Below are 17,190 nucleotides of genomic sequence, written 5' to 3'. Positions count from 1 at the left end.
TTCCAGGAGATTTCATCACATGACTTGACCCCACAGTCCATCCACAGTCAACACATCCATCCCTGTGACACACTGTCTTCCTATATCAGTTAGGGTTTGGACAGTTAACCAGCAATGGCTAAACTCTGACCAATTAGAGTATAGCACACGCGATGGATTCAGCCAATCAAAGCTACTAGGGGCTGTGGTTGCTCCAATCAGATATTCTGCTCGCGCTAGCATTGACGTCTGTGACATCGGGCGCGCACGCATGCATGCATGTGTGGTGTTGGCTGCGCGCGCGCACACTCGGCATTACCGGTGCTGCGTGCGCGTACTTGGCATTGCTGGAGTTGAGCTTCCGCGTTGTACGAACAAACCCCTCCATCCCGCCGGTGACAGCGCTCGGCCCCGCGGTGGAAGATGCAGCAAATCCCTGAGGACGTGAAGAGTCTAATTACAGGTAAAAAAAATCGCAACGGCAGTTTGGTTACGGTTACAAACAAATCCATAATGTTTTCAAAACATAAGCCGCTTAAGGAGTTATGAGTTTAGTCCAGAGGAAAGTGAAAGGAGGAAGTTGGAGTGATCCAGTCCGTTCCTGAGAAGTAAACGCTTCCCCACTTTTTAAAAATTGATATTTGAAATAAATATATGTTTTAATTTTCCTAATTTACCTTCGGATTTATTCAAGGGATACGGCGATCTGTAACTCGGGAACGGGGGTAACCGCCAATTGATTTGTTGAGAAAGTCAGTGAGCAACACCCAGCACCTGCCGGGAATTGTTGATGTTAAACTGAGCTCCAGGCGGTCTCCCCCTCCGCTTCTGTCCGTGATATGCTCACCGGCAACTTTTATAGTGTCAACTTTCCGAGTTGAAGCTCACTTCCCCGTTACCTTACATTGAACGCCAGATTTTACTGCTGTTTTTTTCTGAAGATACACGAACACACGCCGTTGAGTCGCTACGAAGTTTATTTTCAGCAATAATGAACTTCTGTTTTACGTACTTAACTATTTATCTTACTTCTCACCCTGCCTATCCTTAAAGAACGGCTCACTGGTCAGTCCTTGTGAGCGTAAAATGTTAATTAAATAACTTAAATAAACTCTTTACACCTATTTAGCGTCCGAGTATTGAGGATAAATTCAGTGCGTTTTGTACCTGACGGAACCGAAGCATCAGCCTTCGAAGCAGTCGCTACTGTTGTTATTATGCTGTGGCAATGGTGTTTTAATAGATAGTACATATATACATACTGATATGTTCTTGCAGAAAGCTGGCACAAACATAATGGGCTGAATGGCTTCCCTTTTTAATGTAGACTTTTATGATTCAATACTGGAGTGATTAAACTTGGATTTGTTCAAGACGCCAGCTTCAGAGGAGCACAGAAATCTCACTAGGGAATGAGAGGTTTGTGGACTGGAGGAGTTTATAGGGAGGGGCAAGAGCGATTTGAAAGCAAGAATTAACATTTTAAAATGCTTAACAGGGTGCTAATGTAGGTTAGCACACACAGGGGCAATGAGTGAATGCGTCTTGGAACGAGTTAGAACACAGCTAAGTGTTTTGGATGACAATTTTATGGAGGGCAGAACTTGGGAAGTCAGTCAGGAGAAGTAGAATAAAATTATTACATGCATATGTTAACACACAGAGCCCTGTTCTTTGCAGACAGAACATGTACATACATTGTACCTGTTTCAGCTAAACAAAATATGTGACTCATGGGTAATGTCTTTACTAATCAGGGTCAAGCTGCCTGGTTTAAATTTCAAATAATGCTTGGCAGTTAACTGTCAGTCACCATCAGTGGTGCATTCTCCATGGCAACATCACTTGCCAACCAATCAGCACTCTCTTCACATACAGTATAAATTGTTGCTTTTCCCCCTTCTGTTGGCATTCTTGCAAGTGCCCTGATGAGTGCAAGGTGAAAAACTGAGACGTCTTTTTTCAGCAATATAATAAAATTGTTGAAGCATATTTTGTGTGAGTATACACATGCAAAGATAATGCTAAGTTGTGAAATGTAAAGTTTAAATTTATAATGAAAACAGATGTTTCAATGTGGCCCATACCAATCTTGTCATACTGTCATGGAAAAGGGCAAACAGAACCTGGATAATTCTCTATGGGCAAGGAAAACTATGGACAAATCCATTTGGGATTGCACTCAGAATCCATTTGTAAAGCAGAGGAGTAGTAACCTGCCCAGCCTCATCCCGGATGGTATGTAACTTGGGCAAAGTCAAGTTGGGGAGCAGAAAATAGCCTAAAATCAAGGATCATTTGCATATATTGTGAAACCTACTGCTTCTAAGGACCGTGGGCTGGTGCACTTCAGTAAATGGTATTGCACCAGCAATGACAATATGAACTGCCAGTTCTGTGGATGTCCATACCAATCCTGCATTGGACTCTTCAGTCATGAGAGGACCCATAGAAGACAATGAAATCATTTACAGCTTAGACATGCTCAGACAACGAAGAGTCTACCACAAAATGGTGTTCATTGCTATCAGCCTTCAAGTATGGGCCATTCTGAACATTCCAAGTGATATAAGTAAAATTTTCATAGCCCTGTCAACCTAAAAGAGAATGAATATGAAAGCTGATTTATGTGCGGAGGCAATATATGAAGACAAAGTAACATTTGAAGCTTAACATATTGCAGTCCAGGTAGCAGACCTAGTCTTATTTTATAGATTGCTAACTTTTTTCCTCTGAATTATGCAGCTAAAATTGTATCCTAACTACAATTGGATTGACTGTAGAAAAGTTTTCTTTTTAAGCTGAGGTTCTCCGTTAAATTGAAGCAATGTCCACAGTAAGATGATGGCTGAAAATTCCTGACATGATTGTTGAGACTAGCCTGTGCATTATAGAGGAAACATCATCCATAGCTTCAAGTTATTGGTTTAATTTGGATTAGAAGTAAGGAATTTTTAAAAGTCTTTCTCACAAGTAAATAAACATACCCCCAGTACCCTACAGCTTAGAATTGTAGAATACTACACCTGCTTGGCAATGGTTGTGATTCTCAGGAGGATTTAAAAAAAACTTCTTCACAAGTTTGATCATCATTTGTTATTTTTCATTGTGTGTGCTACAAAAAATATTGTTGTTCCCACATAATGAATTTTATAATTTTATATTGTAGTTGACAAAGCTACACAATTTTTGAATACTAAGTCATTCTAAAGCAGAGAAAAAGTTGCTTTCAACTCATGTAAGTGTGTGTGCCCATGCGTGCAATTCCTGTTGCTCTTTCTCCCAATTACAAAATTGTTGAGTGACGTAACAATAGATCTTTTCACAGGGTTTACCCTTGGTTGTGAAAAATGTGTGCAAATTTAGTTGCACATCTTGAGCGAGTGATGGTGATATGATGGCAATTTGTTGGCTTCACCAAACTTTTATAGGTCGTGAAAAGGTAATTCTACTTTAAACTGTACAATCCACATTGGCATTTTAACATATTAAATTTATTCAGAAAATAGGTTGTATTTCTATTTTTCCCAATGTGGTATGTAAGTAGCATTTTTTAAAATGATTACGGAATCAGATTCTTTTACGAATTAGTTCTTAATCATTTGATCAGAGCTGAATCAGTGCAATGGCAGGATCAGCAGGTGTTAGTAGCTGCACCACAAATTTCTGATAACTGCCATTGGGGACAAATAGCTTGACCTTATAGATTCTATTTAAAATGGCGAATTTGTGGAACGCACTTATGTATTTCAAAATATCCATTAGCGGTATGAATGATGATACCTTTTACATAGAAATAACTGAGACTGATTTAACGGTTATGTTTAAATCACTTTTGTATTGATTCTTGCGTCCCATGTTGGGTATGCAGGGAATGTTGTAATAATATGCGTTGGCAAGATTGGTGTAACAATTTTGGCAAACTTGCTGGTTATGCTGTTGCAAGAGTTTTTTTTCACAATGTGTGATCACAGCTTGCCAATGCTTTGGCAATAAATTTATAAATAATTAGCTCATGAACGGTCCTGACCTATAATAATATGCATCCTTGCCCATAATGCTATTAGTATACATTTTAGTTGGAAATTGCAGCTTAGCCTTCTACGGCCCCCAATTCGGAGTTCATAGCCCTTCATTATATCATTAAAATATAATGTTGTCATTGAAGTAAGCTAAAACTTTGGTCAAACAACGTTTTGACCTATTTTAGCTCAATGATATGCCTAATTATTGTCCATTTGAGAAACATATCCTACTACACCAATGTAATCTTTCTACACCAGTTGTGCTTACAGTCTTTGAGTAAGACTGCCATTTAGTTGCAAATTATTGGGTTTTTTCTGGCGTGGCATTCCAAAGTACAAAAATGAAGAACAAATCAAGACTAGCTGGTCCATTGAACCTGTTAGCCATACAATGCCCTGAGAGAGGCATTTAAGAAAAAATTCTGGGAAATTCCTCTCTGACACCCAAGGGACAATCAAACAAATTCAAAGAGTCGATTTTGACCGGCAGTCACATTATCCCCAACACCTTCCCACCTTCTGCAGCATTATGCTGGTCTCCCAGGAAGTTCATCTAGCTCCTTTCTTGAATGCCTGCAGTGAATCCAAGCTTTGCACATATACTGGTAACTTGTTACTCAGCCCAACAACTTTGCAAAAGACATCCCTCCTGATGTATTTCTAATAGTTAATGTAACTTCTACTTGTGTCCACTTGTCTGTCTCTCCCCACCCCCACCTTCAGCTTAAATAGACAAACCATGTGAACTGATTCTAATCCTTTCGATATTTTAAAGACATCACTGAAATCTGTGAAAAGACGTCACCTAAAAATCTGCGTATTTCTATAGTGAAAAGCACCAGTTTGGCTTATGGCTCATGGTAACTGAGGGTCTTGAAATTAGGTATCAATATAATGTTCAATGGGAACTAGGTTAAGACTATTGAAGCTAGTTTTATATAGGATCATTATAACCATCAGAGAGAAGAAACTTTAAACCCATCAACCTGAACTGTTTTCAAATCTGGTTCCCATAGTGAGAAAACCTACCTGTTTAAATGCCTATTATCACTAAACTGTAATCCCAAACTGTGTAAATTTTAATTACAGTCACAATTTATCTTCTGAAACTGTGGAAAATCCCCATATTTAAATACTGATACATTCCAGAGGGTTTCAACCTTTTTGTTGAAAGGTGACCAAACTTGGATACTCTTTATATTGCTCTTAAATAAGAAGGAAGGAGATTTTAGTTCAGAAAGCAAATTGTTCTATTACTGTAATTTTCTGGCATGCAATTATATGTTGGCTATGTTGTTTACATTTATATAAGTAGTTAGAGACCATTTTAAAATTGTTTCTCACCCAGCAGTATGGGATTGGTGGGAAGGAAGAGAGAACTATTGCTGTTATTTAATATGGGAGTATAAAAAGAAAAATAGGATTAATCCCCAATTTTAACATTTTAATTTTTGATATGGGTATGCAAGAATACTGAAAAAATGACCTGCATTTCATAATTGATTTAATTATGCTTTATATTTTTATTTTGTAAACTTGATTTCTAATTTCATGCAAATTTCTAAAATAACGAGTTGTATATTAATTTTGCATTGAATCGTGATTGCATTACTGTTTTTATGCTTTTATTGTAGCCTTTTATTTTGTTCTATCCAAGATCTTCTGTTTCATATATGTACTGTTAGCTGAAGTGTTGGCTCTTAGGCCTTGCTGCTACTCTAATGAATGACTACATAGTATAAAACTTTTAAGGGCTAAGGGCACATCTTGTCTCTGGGGTGATGCAGCCAGCTCTGCTACCACAACAATGGGATATTTTTGGCTATGGAACTGAGTCCCATTTCTCCATTTGAATTTAGATATCTGCTCAATGGTACTGAATATTCAATATTACTTGAATAATTTAACAAGGTGACAGTGCCATATCAGTATGTTGACTGGGCAATAAATCATTTTCCAATACCAGGTTCTTTATAGTAGAATTTTATAATGGAATTCTTACACACCTAGAAGGCTACATTTAAAATGTATTGAAAATGAAGTTCTCTGTGTGAGCTGTACAACAGTTGATGCAAGGTTTATTTACATATAAATTCTATTCAGTAATTTTCCACTCCCAGTCTGCCTCTACAATTATTTCCGAGACCAATGTGCATTAATGGTATTAACAATGAGCGATTGGAACTTGCTCTGATGCAAGTTTCATATAAGAAGTGGACAAACATCCCCCTAGTTTGAACTCATTTATCTGAACTGAAACAGCTCCATTTACAACACATTACAGGATGGCTTTGAGGAAAAAGTGTGCACAGTATCTCCAAAGATTGTAAATATTCAATCTTTGATATGGGCATTGAAAGCAATAGAGATAGCATTTTAGTAAACACTAAATCTAACTTTAAAACATAATGGTGCTTTATATGACTGAATCTCTTTCTTGTCTGTGTTATAGTAGAATTATTATGCCAAGTTTATGCATGTAGTAGTGGAAAACCAAAGCAAAAATTGTAAAGAGCAGTCAAATTTAATCCAACTGGTAGTGCATCATTGTTGAACCGCTGTAGTGAGTAGATGATGATACGCAACATAGGACAGCTATTTTTACAAATGCAACACAACTCTGAGATCAGGAAGGAACTTATGAACACCGGAAAGTCATAAAACCTGTCTGCCACAAATCAAAGAGTATTTGCTGATCACTTGAAATTGAATTATAACATGAGCATTGAAGTGGTGTCGTGATAGATTTCCTGAACAGCCCATTAATGAAAAGCAACTCTTATTATGGAACTTTGAGAATCATATGCTAAATTAACATTAATAATGAAGCATTTGTTGTTGCTTCTTTTGCACACAGTATGATGTGGATTCATTGATTTGTAACTTTAGTTTTTTCTCTTAATTTTAAATTCCATTTGGGATGGATTCCAGCTCAGCAAAAAGCTCTTCTTGATCATTCGATCTGCAATGATTTTAGTAGGGCACAATTTTGTGTGTGTGTGTGTGTGTGTGGCATGTCTGTCATTGTTTTTAGCTTCTAACTAAATTGCTTATATAATTTCGCTAAATGGATTAACTTGAAATGTCCATACTTTGAAGTTTCCCCAGGCGAAGCATTCCCTGTTTTCGTGAAACCGTATAAAAGTTAATTTTTTGAATGTAAGTTAAACTGTTTTATCTAAACATTAGATTTTCAAATCCAAGTGTGATTTATGCATTAGCTAGCTGAAACTGCAAATCATTTCATTTTTGAATTCTTATTGTCAGCTGATGAAATTATTATATAAATTTGAAATTTAAATATTCTTCATTTGCAGATATTGAAATATTTATACTTGAAATATTAAAAGAGGAGAACCTGACGAAGAAGGCAAAGGAAAAGAAAGATGCACTTTTGAGAAAACTTAAGATTATTAAAACAAGGTAAAGCTATTTTTGATTGTGGATTTTTATTTTCCACTTTAACATCGTTAAGAATACCAAAGGAATGAAATATAGTCTTGTACACAAGAAATCTGAGAATAATTGTCCCAATTAAATGTGAAGGCAAAGTGGGAAGATTATATAGGTAGGGTTTTAGGCAGGATTTGATGGAAGTTATTTCTGTTGTCACCTGGATAGCTTCATATATCAAGTGATAAGTAATTCATTTTTATTCATTCTTGGGGTGTGAGCATCACTGATGAGCCCAGCATTTATTGTCCATCTCTAATTGTCCTTGAAAAGGTGGTGACGAGCTGCTGCCTTGAACCATTGAAGTTCAGGTTGGATAGGTGCACCCATATTGTTGATGGGGGAGGGAGTTCTAGGATTTTCACTCAGTGACAGTGAAGGAACAGGAATATATTTCCAAATCAGGATGTGTGACTTGGAGGATGGACTTGCATATGGCGGTGTTTCTATGCATTAGTTGCTCTTGTCTTTCTGATAGTAGAGGCTGTGAATTTCGAAGGTCCTGTTGAAGGAGCCTTGGTGAGTTGCTGCATTGACTTTTGTAGATGGTCCACACTGCTGTCACTGTGTGCTGGTGGCGGAGGGAGTGAATGTTTAAGGTGGTAGTAGGGTGCTGATCAAGCTAGCTGCTTTGTCCTGGAGAGAGTGGAGCTTTTTGAGTGTTGTTGGAACTGTACTTATTCAGGCAAGTGGAGAGTATTGCATCATCATCCCTGGATATGTCCTTTCCTATCAGCAGGGCAGACCCACTAGAGTTGGCTGCACAGTGGTGTACATTTGGAAGGGATTTGCCCTCTGAACCCTCAACATTGACATTGGACTCCATTAAGCCTCGTGACATCAAGTCAACATGGGCAAGGTAACATTCTTCTGATTACCACCCACTACCCTCCCTCAGATGATGAATTGGTACTCCATCATGTTGAACACCACTTGGAAGAAGCATGAGGGTAACAAGGACACTGAATATTCTCTGGGTGGGGAGCTTCAATGTCCATCACCAGGAGTGGCTCAGTAGCACCACCACCATCCAAGCTGGCCAAGTCCCAAAAGATTGGGCCTGTGGCAGGTGATGAGGGAAAAACCTACTTGACCTCACAGTCACCAGTCTACCTGTTGCAGATGCATCTGTCCATAACAGTGTTGATAGGAGTTACCACCATCAGTCCTTGAGGAGACCACCCATCATGTTGTGTGGCACTATCCTCATGATGAATGGCATGGATTCAGAACAGATCGAGCAACTTAAAACTCAACATTCATGAGACACTGTGGGCCATCAACAGTAGCAGAATAAATCTGTGGCCTCAAGGCCTGGCATATTTATCATTTTACCATCAAGCCAGGGGATCAACCCTGGTTCAATGAGGAGTGCAGGACGGCATGTCAGGAGTAGAACCAGGCATACCTAAAAATGGAGGTGCCAGCCTGGTGAAGCTACAACACAAGACGACTTGCATGCTGAACAGTGGAAGCAGCATGTGATAGACAAAGCTAAAGGATCACAGAACCAACGGATCAGATTGAAGTTCTGCAGTCCTGTTGCATCCACTCATGAATGGTGGTGGACAATTAAATAACTTGCAGGAGAAGGAGGCTCAGTAAATATCCCCATCTTCAATGATGGGGGAGTTCAGCACATCAGTGCAAAAGATGAAGCTGAAGCATTTGCAGCCATCTTCAGCCAAAAGTGCTGGGTGGTTGATCCATCTTGGACTCCTCCAGAGGTCCCCAGCATCATAGATACCAGTCTGCAGCTAATTCGATTCACTCCAAGTGGTATCAAGAAACGGTTGATGACACTCGATACTGCAAAGATTCTTGGTCCTGACAACATTCCAGCAATAGTACCGAAGACTCCAGAACCAGCCATGCCCCTAGTCAAGATGTTCCAGTACAGCTGCAATGCTGGCATCTACCCGGCAATGTTGTAAACTGCCCAGGTATGTCCTGGCTACAAAAAGCAGGACAATTCCAACCCGGCTAATTACCACCTCATCAGTCTACTCTCGATCATCAACAAAGTGATGAAAAGTGTTGTCAAAAGTACTGTCAAGCAGCACGTATAGCAATAACCTACTCAATGATGCCAGTTTGTGTTCTGCAGGGCTTCTCTGCTCTTGAACTCATTACACTCTTAGTCCAAAAGAGCTGAATTTGAGGTGAAGTGAGAGTGACTGAGTGTGGCATCATGGAGCGCAAACAAAACTGAAGTCAATGGAAACCAGGAATGGTGGGCAGGGAGGGGTTTGGGGGATGAAGTCAGTCCCAGGTTGGAATCATACCTAATACAAAGGAAGATGGTTGTGGTTGTTGGATGCCAATCATCTCAGCCCCAGCTCATTGTAGCAGGGGTCCCTCCGGCTAGTATCCTAGGCCTACCCATCTTCAGCTGTTTCACCAGCGACCTTCCTTCTGTCATAAGGTCAGAATTTGGGGTGTTATTTGTAGTGTTCAGTACCATTCATGGTTCCTCAGATACTGGGGCAGTCCACATCAATCTTTAAGCTTGGACTGATAAGTGGCAAGTAACATTCACACCACACAAGTGCCGAGCAATGATCATCTCCAACAAAAGAGAATCTAATCATCTTGCTTTGTGCTAGGTATAACTCTAACAGTGAGGAAAACAAATAATCCCAATGTCAAATTATAAGAGAAAAATAAGTATTTATTGGCATTGTAGAAATGATTTTGATTCTTGATAATGTAGTAATTGCTCTTTTATTTTCCAGCTATCCTCAGGAGTTCCAGGAGAAAGGTAAATTTTAATGTCCTCTTTTAAAAGAAAGTTTTAACTTATGAATCCGCAAGCATTATTTTGCTATAATATTTGTACACTGCCTTGTCCTAATCTTTGGAAAAGTTTCTGACTTCTCAATCTATTTTCCTCTTCTGCCTGTGCAATTGCAAAATTACATATAGCATTTAGAAGTAAGTGATTCAGCACACTATATATTATAAAGCCAGGATGAAAATAAGCCGCTTAGAACCTCCATCTACAGATCACAAATAATCTGCCGTAGCCATACATTCAGTCTCCTAAGGAAACCTTCTGCATAAATAGAGGAAATGTACACTAAATAAATGGTACATCTTTGAAAGGAGAATAGGAACAAAAAGCCTAAAGAATTTTGGTACATAAATCTTTGAAAATGAGAGAACAAAAAAGTATATGAGCTCTTGGATCTTACAGATAGTGGCATTAAGTACCAAAGCAAAGAGCTAATGCAAAACCCGTACAAACTATTGATTAAGCTGCAGTTGGAATATTGCTCCAGTTTTGGGCACCCTATATTAGTAAGAATGATGAGGCTATGGAAAGGGTACAAAAGAGATCTACAAGGACGATACCAGGCTTTAATTATGCAGGGACAATAGAGAAATTAAGGCTTTTTTGATTAGAACAGAGAAGGGTAACAGAAGGTCTGATTTAAGGTATTCAGAATGATCAAGGGTCTTGGGTAGATGGATGAGAAAAAGCTGTTACCCCTGATGAAATGGAGAGAGAGATAGAATTTGTTTTTTCTGTAAGCAAAGAGTTGTTAGTACATGGAATACCCCATCAGCAACAATGGTGAGAGCAGAATCCAAAATGACTTAAAAGGGACATGGAAAAATAATTGAAGAAACAATTTTAATGGGTATGGGGGGTGGGGGGAAAGGTGATGGGGTGGACTAAAAATATATTTCTTTGAGAGCTGGTGAAGGTGTGATGAGCTACATGTCATCCTCCTCCCATGTTGTAAAACACTGATTACTTGCTTTCCTGATAGGCAAGTTCCATGATGTATAATTTTATCCATGCTCAATTCTGCAAAATTCAATGCCGTGCTGCTGGCTTTCATGGAGAATATATCCTGACACCAGCTATGCAGGAAACATTGTTTCATGGAGTTCTTTAGCATTAGTATCTGTTCTTGATCCTATAATTTCCAATCTTAATGCCTTTCAGATATACTGGCGTATAAATATCTTCTAACAAAAATGTCAGATTTGAAAAATGCACAATATTTAAATTGCACAATATCTCTCCAGCTGTATTACCAGTTGCCACTTAAAGTGTCTTGTCTAATGAAAGGTGTCAATGAATGTCAGATAAGGCAGAATTATCTACAGTAATTTTGCTGTATGAGTGAAGCTCATTTTGATGCTCGTGTGTGAAAATTTGCTGAGTTAGGGAGGGGGAATGGGGTGTGTAGTTGCTCCCTCTGCTGGTCAATCCTTATTTAAATGCTTAGATTTTGCATTAGCTGAGGTTATGAGTCGATTGTAATCAATTATAGTCAGTTATTTCTGGTACCCTTTTGCTGATAACATATTTCTGTTTCACAAAGACTGTACTAATGTGGAATTTGTGGAGGGAAGAGATTCCTCTGAATTGTTATGCATTGTAATCTGTGACAAAAGAAATTTGGAAGTTGCATTGTTGTGTAGAGAAGTTAAATTAATGCAATGCTTTTGTATTATCAGATGAATTATTGTCTTTTTTTGAAATTTACCTGATAACTCCTATTAATGTGCCATTCATTTTTACTTTCCCTCTGTTAAATGGCTTATGGCATTTTTTAGACGTTAAAGGCACTGTAATGTGCAAGCTGCTCTTGTTAGCATCTTTAACAGACACTTGCTACTGAGCACAAGTTTCTTTTTAACCCTCCACAGTACCCAGGGTATAATTACTTTTTTAAAATATGCAGTTTTTTCATTGTACTTTCAAGTGTAAGTTCCACTAATGCTTGGCAACATTTATTTTAATGGCGATAATGTGGTAGGTAATACTGGCTCAATTTTGTACTTTTAAAGTGTCATGTTAAAATTAAAGACAATAGTATTCGTATCCAAATCATGCAATAGATTTTGGTGATCCTCATACAGCGGAATTGACTTTTCTCCCAAGATACCACTTGAAGAGGTCATGACCTATAGCCTGTGGCCACTGGTATGAGGGTCACAGCTTGAGGTCAGCAAAAGCTTGTGTGAACCTACGGGAAGAGGTCTGTTATCTACCAGCTGTAGACATGCTAGTTATTAAGGAAAAATCTTATCTCTGATTCTTGATAGGCTAAGAAGGTAATGACAGTGCAGCAGTTAGCTAATCTAGCCAATCAGATTGATGAAGTGAGAGTTGAGACTTGGTGATGGTAATTATTGTATTTGCTAAAACTGAATATATTCAACTATGGGTGGAACTAGAATATGTGTTGGGGCAACTTTAAAAGACTGGTTTTAATTTGTATGCTTAAGTATAGTTAAATGTACATTATGACTGAGTTAAATAAAAGATATGTTTGACTGGTCATTAATTTATCTATTGATGTAACTTTTAGCTAGCATCATCCTTTGTTCTCCACCCTATTGTTTTAAGTTTCAAATGCCAATTTTATTTTCATAGCATTGAGTTACTGCTAGCTCAGGGCCTACATTGTGCTAAGTGCTCAAATGTTTTGGATGCCATACATTGTGCAAGTCAAAGCATCGCAATGGCTGTACTACTGAAGAGGTGGGTAAGGTTATTATGAACAAAAGTATGCAAGTTATTTTGCAGAAAGTGACAACATCTCCATTAATTGGCACTAATAGAGAAGTGATTCTTACAGTTTACTTATTCTCAGGTTCAGTAAATTTTAATTGAATAAATATGCTTAAAGATTTTTTTCTAAATAAAATAAAATTATGCCTATTAAATTAGCTGACTATAAGTATGCTAGTGAAAAGTTGTCAACTGGCTAGCATATGCAATTTATGACTATTAAGGTCAAGCCATTATTATAGTACAAAATATAAGTATTGTTGCAGGATAAATGTTACAACATAAAACTGGATTGATTAATAGTTTGTTGGCTGTGAGCATAGCAACCACAATACTGACTCAGACTGCTATGACAGATTTTTGGCTAGAGTTGTGAGCCAAGGGTTTACAGCTCCACGTGTTTCAAAGTGATGACATCTTTTACTGCACCAGCATAAAACTGTTAAATGTAACTAAATGTCCACTCTGAGATCGACTCTTTAAAATTTATTTTTATGACCTAGGATATTATATTTTCTTTATAAGGGATAATAAAGACACTTGCTTAACAATTGTCTTTTTAAGTTTGAATTTAAAGACAATGGTGGCAGCACTATTATTGTTTTTGCTTCCGAGTTACATTCCGATGTATAGTTTATGCAATTGGCACTGCTTCAAAATACAATTTGTTGTACATAGAATAAAATCCAATACCTGCCAATAAGGGATCTTCTGTTCTATTCAATTTTACATTTGTTTTAAATTACAAATTAAGTCCTCTACATCCAGAGATTGTATAATCAGATTTATGTATTGTAGTATTGCTGTACAGGACTTTCATGGAATCATAAATTCCAACTGTTTAAGCAAAAACCGATTCTAAAAATATGCCTATTTTGTATATGACCATGAAGTATGATTTACTTTGAGTATAAGTTTCATATTTTCCAGCAACTTTTTCATTATGAAATATAGTGTCAGCATGTGAGTAATTGGATGGAGAGATTTGTTCATTCCTGGAAACTGGATTTGTATGATGTCTGGATTGATGGGATGAAAGTTTCCACAGTTGCCCACCAATTAACAATTTTTTAAGAGGTAACTCTTTCGAGTTATCAACAGTCACAGAATGTAACTCTTTCGAGTACATTCACAGTTCTTGGTTTCCGGGAGTGGGACATGAACCCACAACCTTCTGATTCAAAGGCGAGGGTGCTATGGACTGAGCCACAGCTGACCTAATCCAGTCCAATACTAATTAAGTAATCTCACTAAACGACCAAAATAATCATTGCTGCAGGAATTGAAAATGCCACACTGGTACTGTAGATGGTGATTTTCTGAGTTAGTACAACACATGTAAAGGAAGCTTTTATTTGTATCCAACTTATTACACCCAAGCAGGAATTGATGGCTGATGTTTGGTTCAAAAAGTTCCCAGTTGTGCATTCCTCATGCTGAGCTTTCAGTAAGCTGTCCTTAAATTCAGATTTGTAGTACCTGAGGTGACTCAGGTTCAATAAAGAGGTGGCAACTGAACTGTGCCACCTCCTTCAGCCCAAGCCTGGAGTCTCACACCAGGGCAAAGACCAGAGACCATAAAGGTCACAGTTGCCCTCAATTTGTACACCTCCAAGTCCTTGTACACATGAGTGGGAGACATTGCCAACGTCTCCCAGTATTCCAGCTTCTGGGCGGGCACAGAGGCCATCTACTCCAGACAAGGATATTTCGTCCTTTTGCTGAGGCAGGACAGCAGGCTCAAAGAGCACATGACTTTGTTAGGCTAGCAGGATTCCTGAAGGTGCAGGACATCGTATATTGCACCCAAATCCCTCTGTGGGCCCACATATCAATGGGGGAGAGTTACATTCCATAAATTTGCATTTGGTGTGTGACCTTGCCAAGACACTCATCAGTGAATGCCCACTATCCCGGCAGCAACTGCAATGTATTTTGTCCTGCAGCAGTTGACCTGATCCATCATCTTCAACCCTCCTAGCAGAACCACCGGCTGCCTGCTTAGGGACAAGGGGCAACCCATGTACATGTGGCTGATGGCCCCCTCTGCCATCTTACCATGCGGGTAGAGCAGGCCTATGGTGGCAAAACCATTTGGAATATTATCAAGCAGGTATTTGGCCTACTGAAACAATGGTTCTATTGCCTTGACCACTTGGACTGGGGCGGGCTGCACTCCAGTACATGCCAAAACACTTCTTGAAGTTTGTAGTGGTCTGCTACATCCTCCAAAGTCTCTCCATTATGACAGCACAGATATTATCTTCGTGGATCTGGAGGCTAACCCGGGAGGAAGACCATGGCATGGTGGCAGCAATTAGCTGGCTGGCTAACTGACACAACCAGACAAGTGGCAGTGGTGAGAGCATGAATACTGTCATCCTAAGAGACAACAGCAGGTTTGTGCATCTCTGTGTTACTGCCAATGCCATGAGGTGGCACCTCGGCAATCCTAGTAATCTTGGTGAGCGGGGCCCTGTGAGCACCTGCAAATCCTTTTGAGCACTGAGATCTGCAGTCATGACGGCGTCAATATGAGCCTGCATGGCAACAAGCATGGATCTCATGACTTCAGTCTGTGCTTCCACTGCTAGCACTGTGACATTGGGTGACTTCTGCCTGTGCTGCAGTGGCAGCTGAGACAGTGACCACGAGACTTATGTTTACAACTGGGTCTACTGGTACAGTCATAGAGTTGGCCAACACTTATCGTCTTATTCTGTGCCGTAATGACTCTTCGATCCATCTAGTCCAACTCGGCTTTCTATAGAGCGATCCATTCAGCCCCATTCCCCCATTTTATCTCCGTGGCCCTGAAAGTTTATTTTCCTTGAGTACCCATCGAAATTCCTTTTGAAATCATTGGTCTTTTTGCTTCCATTATCCTCATACACAGCACATTCCAGGTCATTACCACTGGCTGTGTAAAGAAGTTCTTCCTTATAGCCCCCTTCCACTTCTTGCCCAAAACCTTCAACCTGTGACCCTAATCCTTGTACCATCAGCTAATGGAACAGCTTTTCTTGACTACCTTTTCTAAACCTGTCATAATCTCATGCATCTCTATCACAACCTCCAACCTACCCTCATACCTAAAAATCTCACTTTGGTGGTGGAAAGGAGGGACTCCAAACTCTACACGATGCCATATGCCGTGTTGGAACTGGAATTCTCCATGCTCTCTGACAGTGACTGAAGGCTCTGTGTCTCTTTCTCCCTGGCCTGCCGGCAGCACATTAGCATCTGGTGATTCAACAAATGCAGATCCCCACTCAATATGAGCCTCTGAAGTACACGCAATGCCAGTATCTTAACTGGTAGCTGTGAGTGTCAAATCAATGGATAGTGCTTTCTCATCATTGGTGGGGGATTGCTCTCTCTCTTTGTGGATATGCTGTGGCTATCCAGGTGGGAGTTATTGAATATCTGACAGCCTAAAAGCAGGAAAGAGTTGGGTTGGGGATGGATTTGGGATCAAAAGGAGCAGGTCCTTGGTTTCAGCTTTCACATTGTGGCAGATTTCAGGGTGAGGAGGCAGGTGAGAATGGCCATAAGGCAGTAACTTACCATCCTCCATGATGTTCTTGACAAAGTGGGATGCCACAGGCTCTGTTGCAGCACACCCAATGATTTGGAGTACCATGTCCTCTGTCGAGTTCAGTGGATGGGGTTAGCATTACACCCTTACCTTGGTTCAGATTCTTCCTCCTGTTCTGGGTGACCTTGTTCTGCTAGAGAGGAGGCAGAATGTTGTTGATTGTGTAATGCTTTGGATAATATGCCTGCCATAATTGAATGACTGGGGGCGTGTGGAGGCAATGAGAGATGGGTGTAAGGCTGGCATTGGCGCATGTGAATGAGGTGGAGCATTTAAATGTTATGTGAGAGTTCTGAGTGCTGCCGGGTGAGTGATGGGGGTGTGGTGCATTAAGCAGCATGAGGTTTGTGGGTATGAGAAGTTTTGACATGAAAAGGTTTTTCATTTTATTTGTTGATAGGAGGGCATAACAAGGCAGGAGATGAGGAGTGGAAGTACTGAAGGAGCAGATAGTGGGCAGGAAGCTGTTCAGGTAATAGTCCCCAAACATCATGAGATGTGACATCACTGGCAAGGCTAGCATTTGCCCATCCCTGACTGCCTTTGAGAAGCTGGTGGTGAGCCAGAATGATTATAGTCCACAATGCTGTAAGCAAGGGAGT

The 17,190-nt window shown here is 39.6% G+C and overlaps 1 protein-coding gene across 1 annotated transcript in view; it reads left to right on the top strand.

Annotated features, from left to right (window-relative positions):
* Nucleotides 1-302: 302 nt before the first annotated feature.
* skap2 (src kinase associated phosphoprotein 2) overlaps nt 303-17,190 on the top strand; it is a 274,482-nt gene continuing 257,594 nt past the window's right edge. Inside the window, exons 1-3 of the mRNA XM_078534160.1 lie at nt 303-442; nt 7,322-7,427; nt 10,193-10,218. Of these exons, the coding sequence (XP_078390286.1) occupies nt 403-442; nt 7,322-7,427; nt 10,193-10,218 (172 nt within the window). The 5' untranslated portion in view covers nt 303-402. The remainder of the gene's footprint in view (nt 443-7,321; nt 7,428-10,192; nt 10,219-17,190) is intronic.

The sequence above is a fragment of the Cetorhinus maximus genome, chromosome 3 (genome assembly GCF_964194155.1).
Source record: "Cetorhinus maximus chromosome 3, sCetMax3.hap1.1, whole genome shotgun sequence".
NCBI classification, from domain to species: Eukaryota; Metazoa; Chordata; class Chondrichthyes; order Lamniformes; family Cetorhinidae; genus Cetorhinus; species Cetorhinus maximus.
Note: the sequence above shows the minus strand (reverse complement) of the source record. Positions and strands in the feature narration are given on the sequence as shown.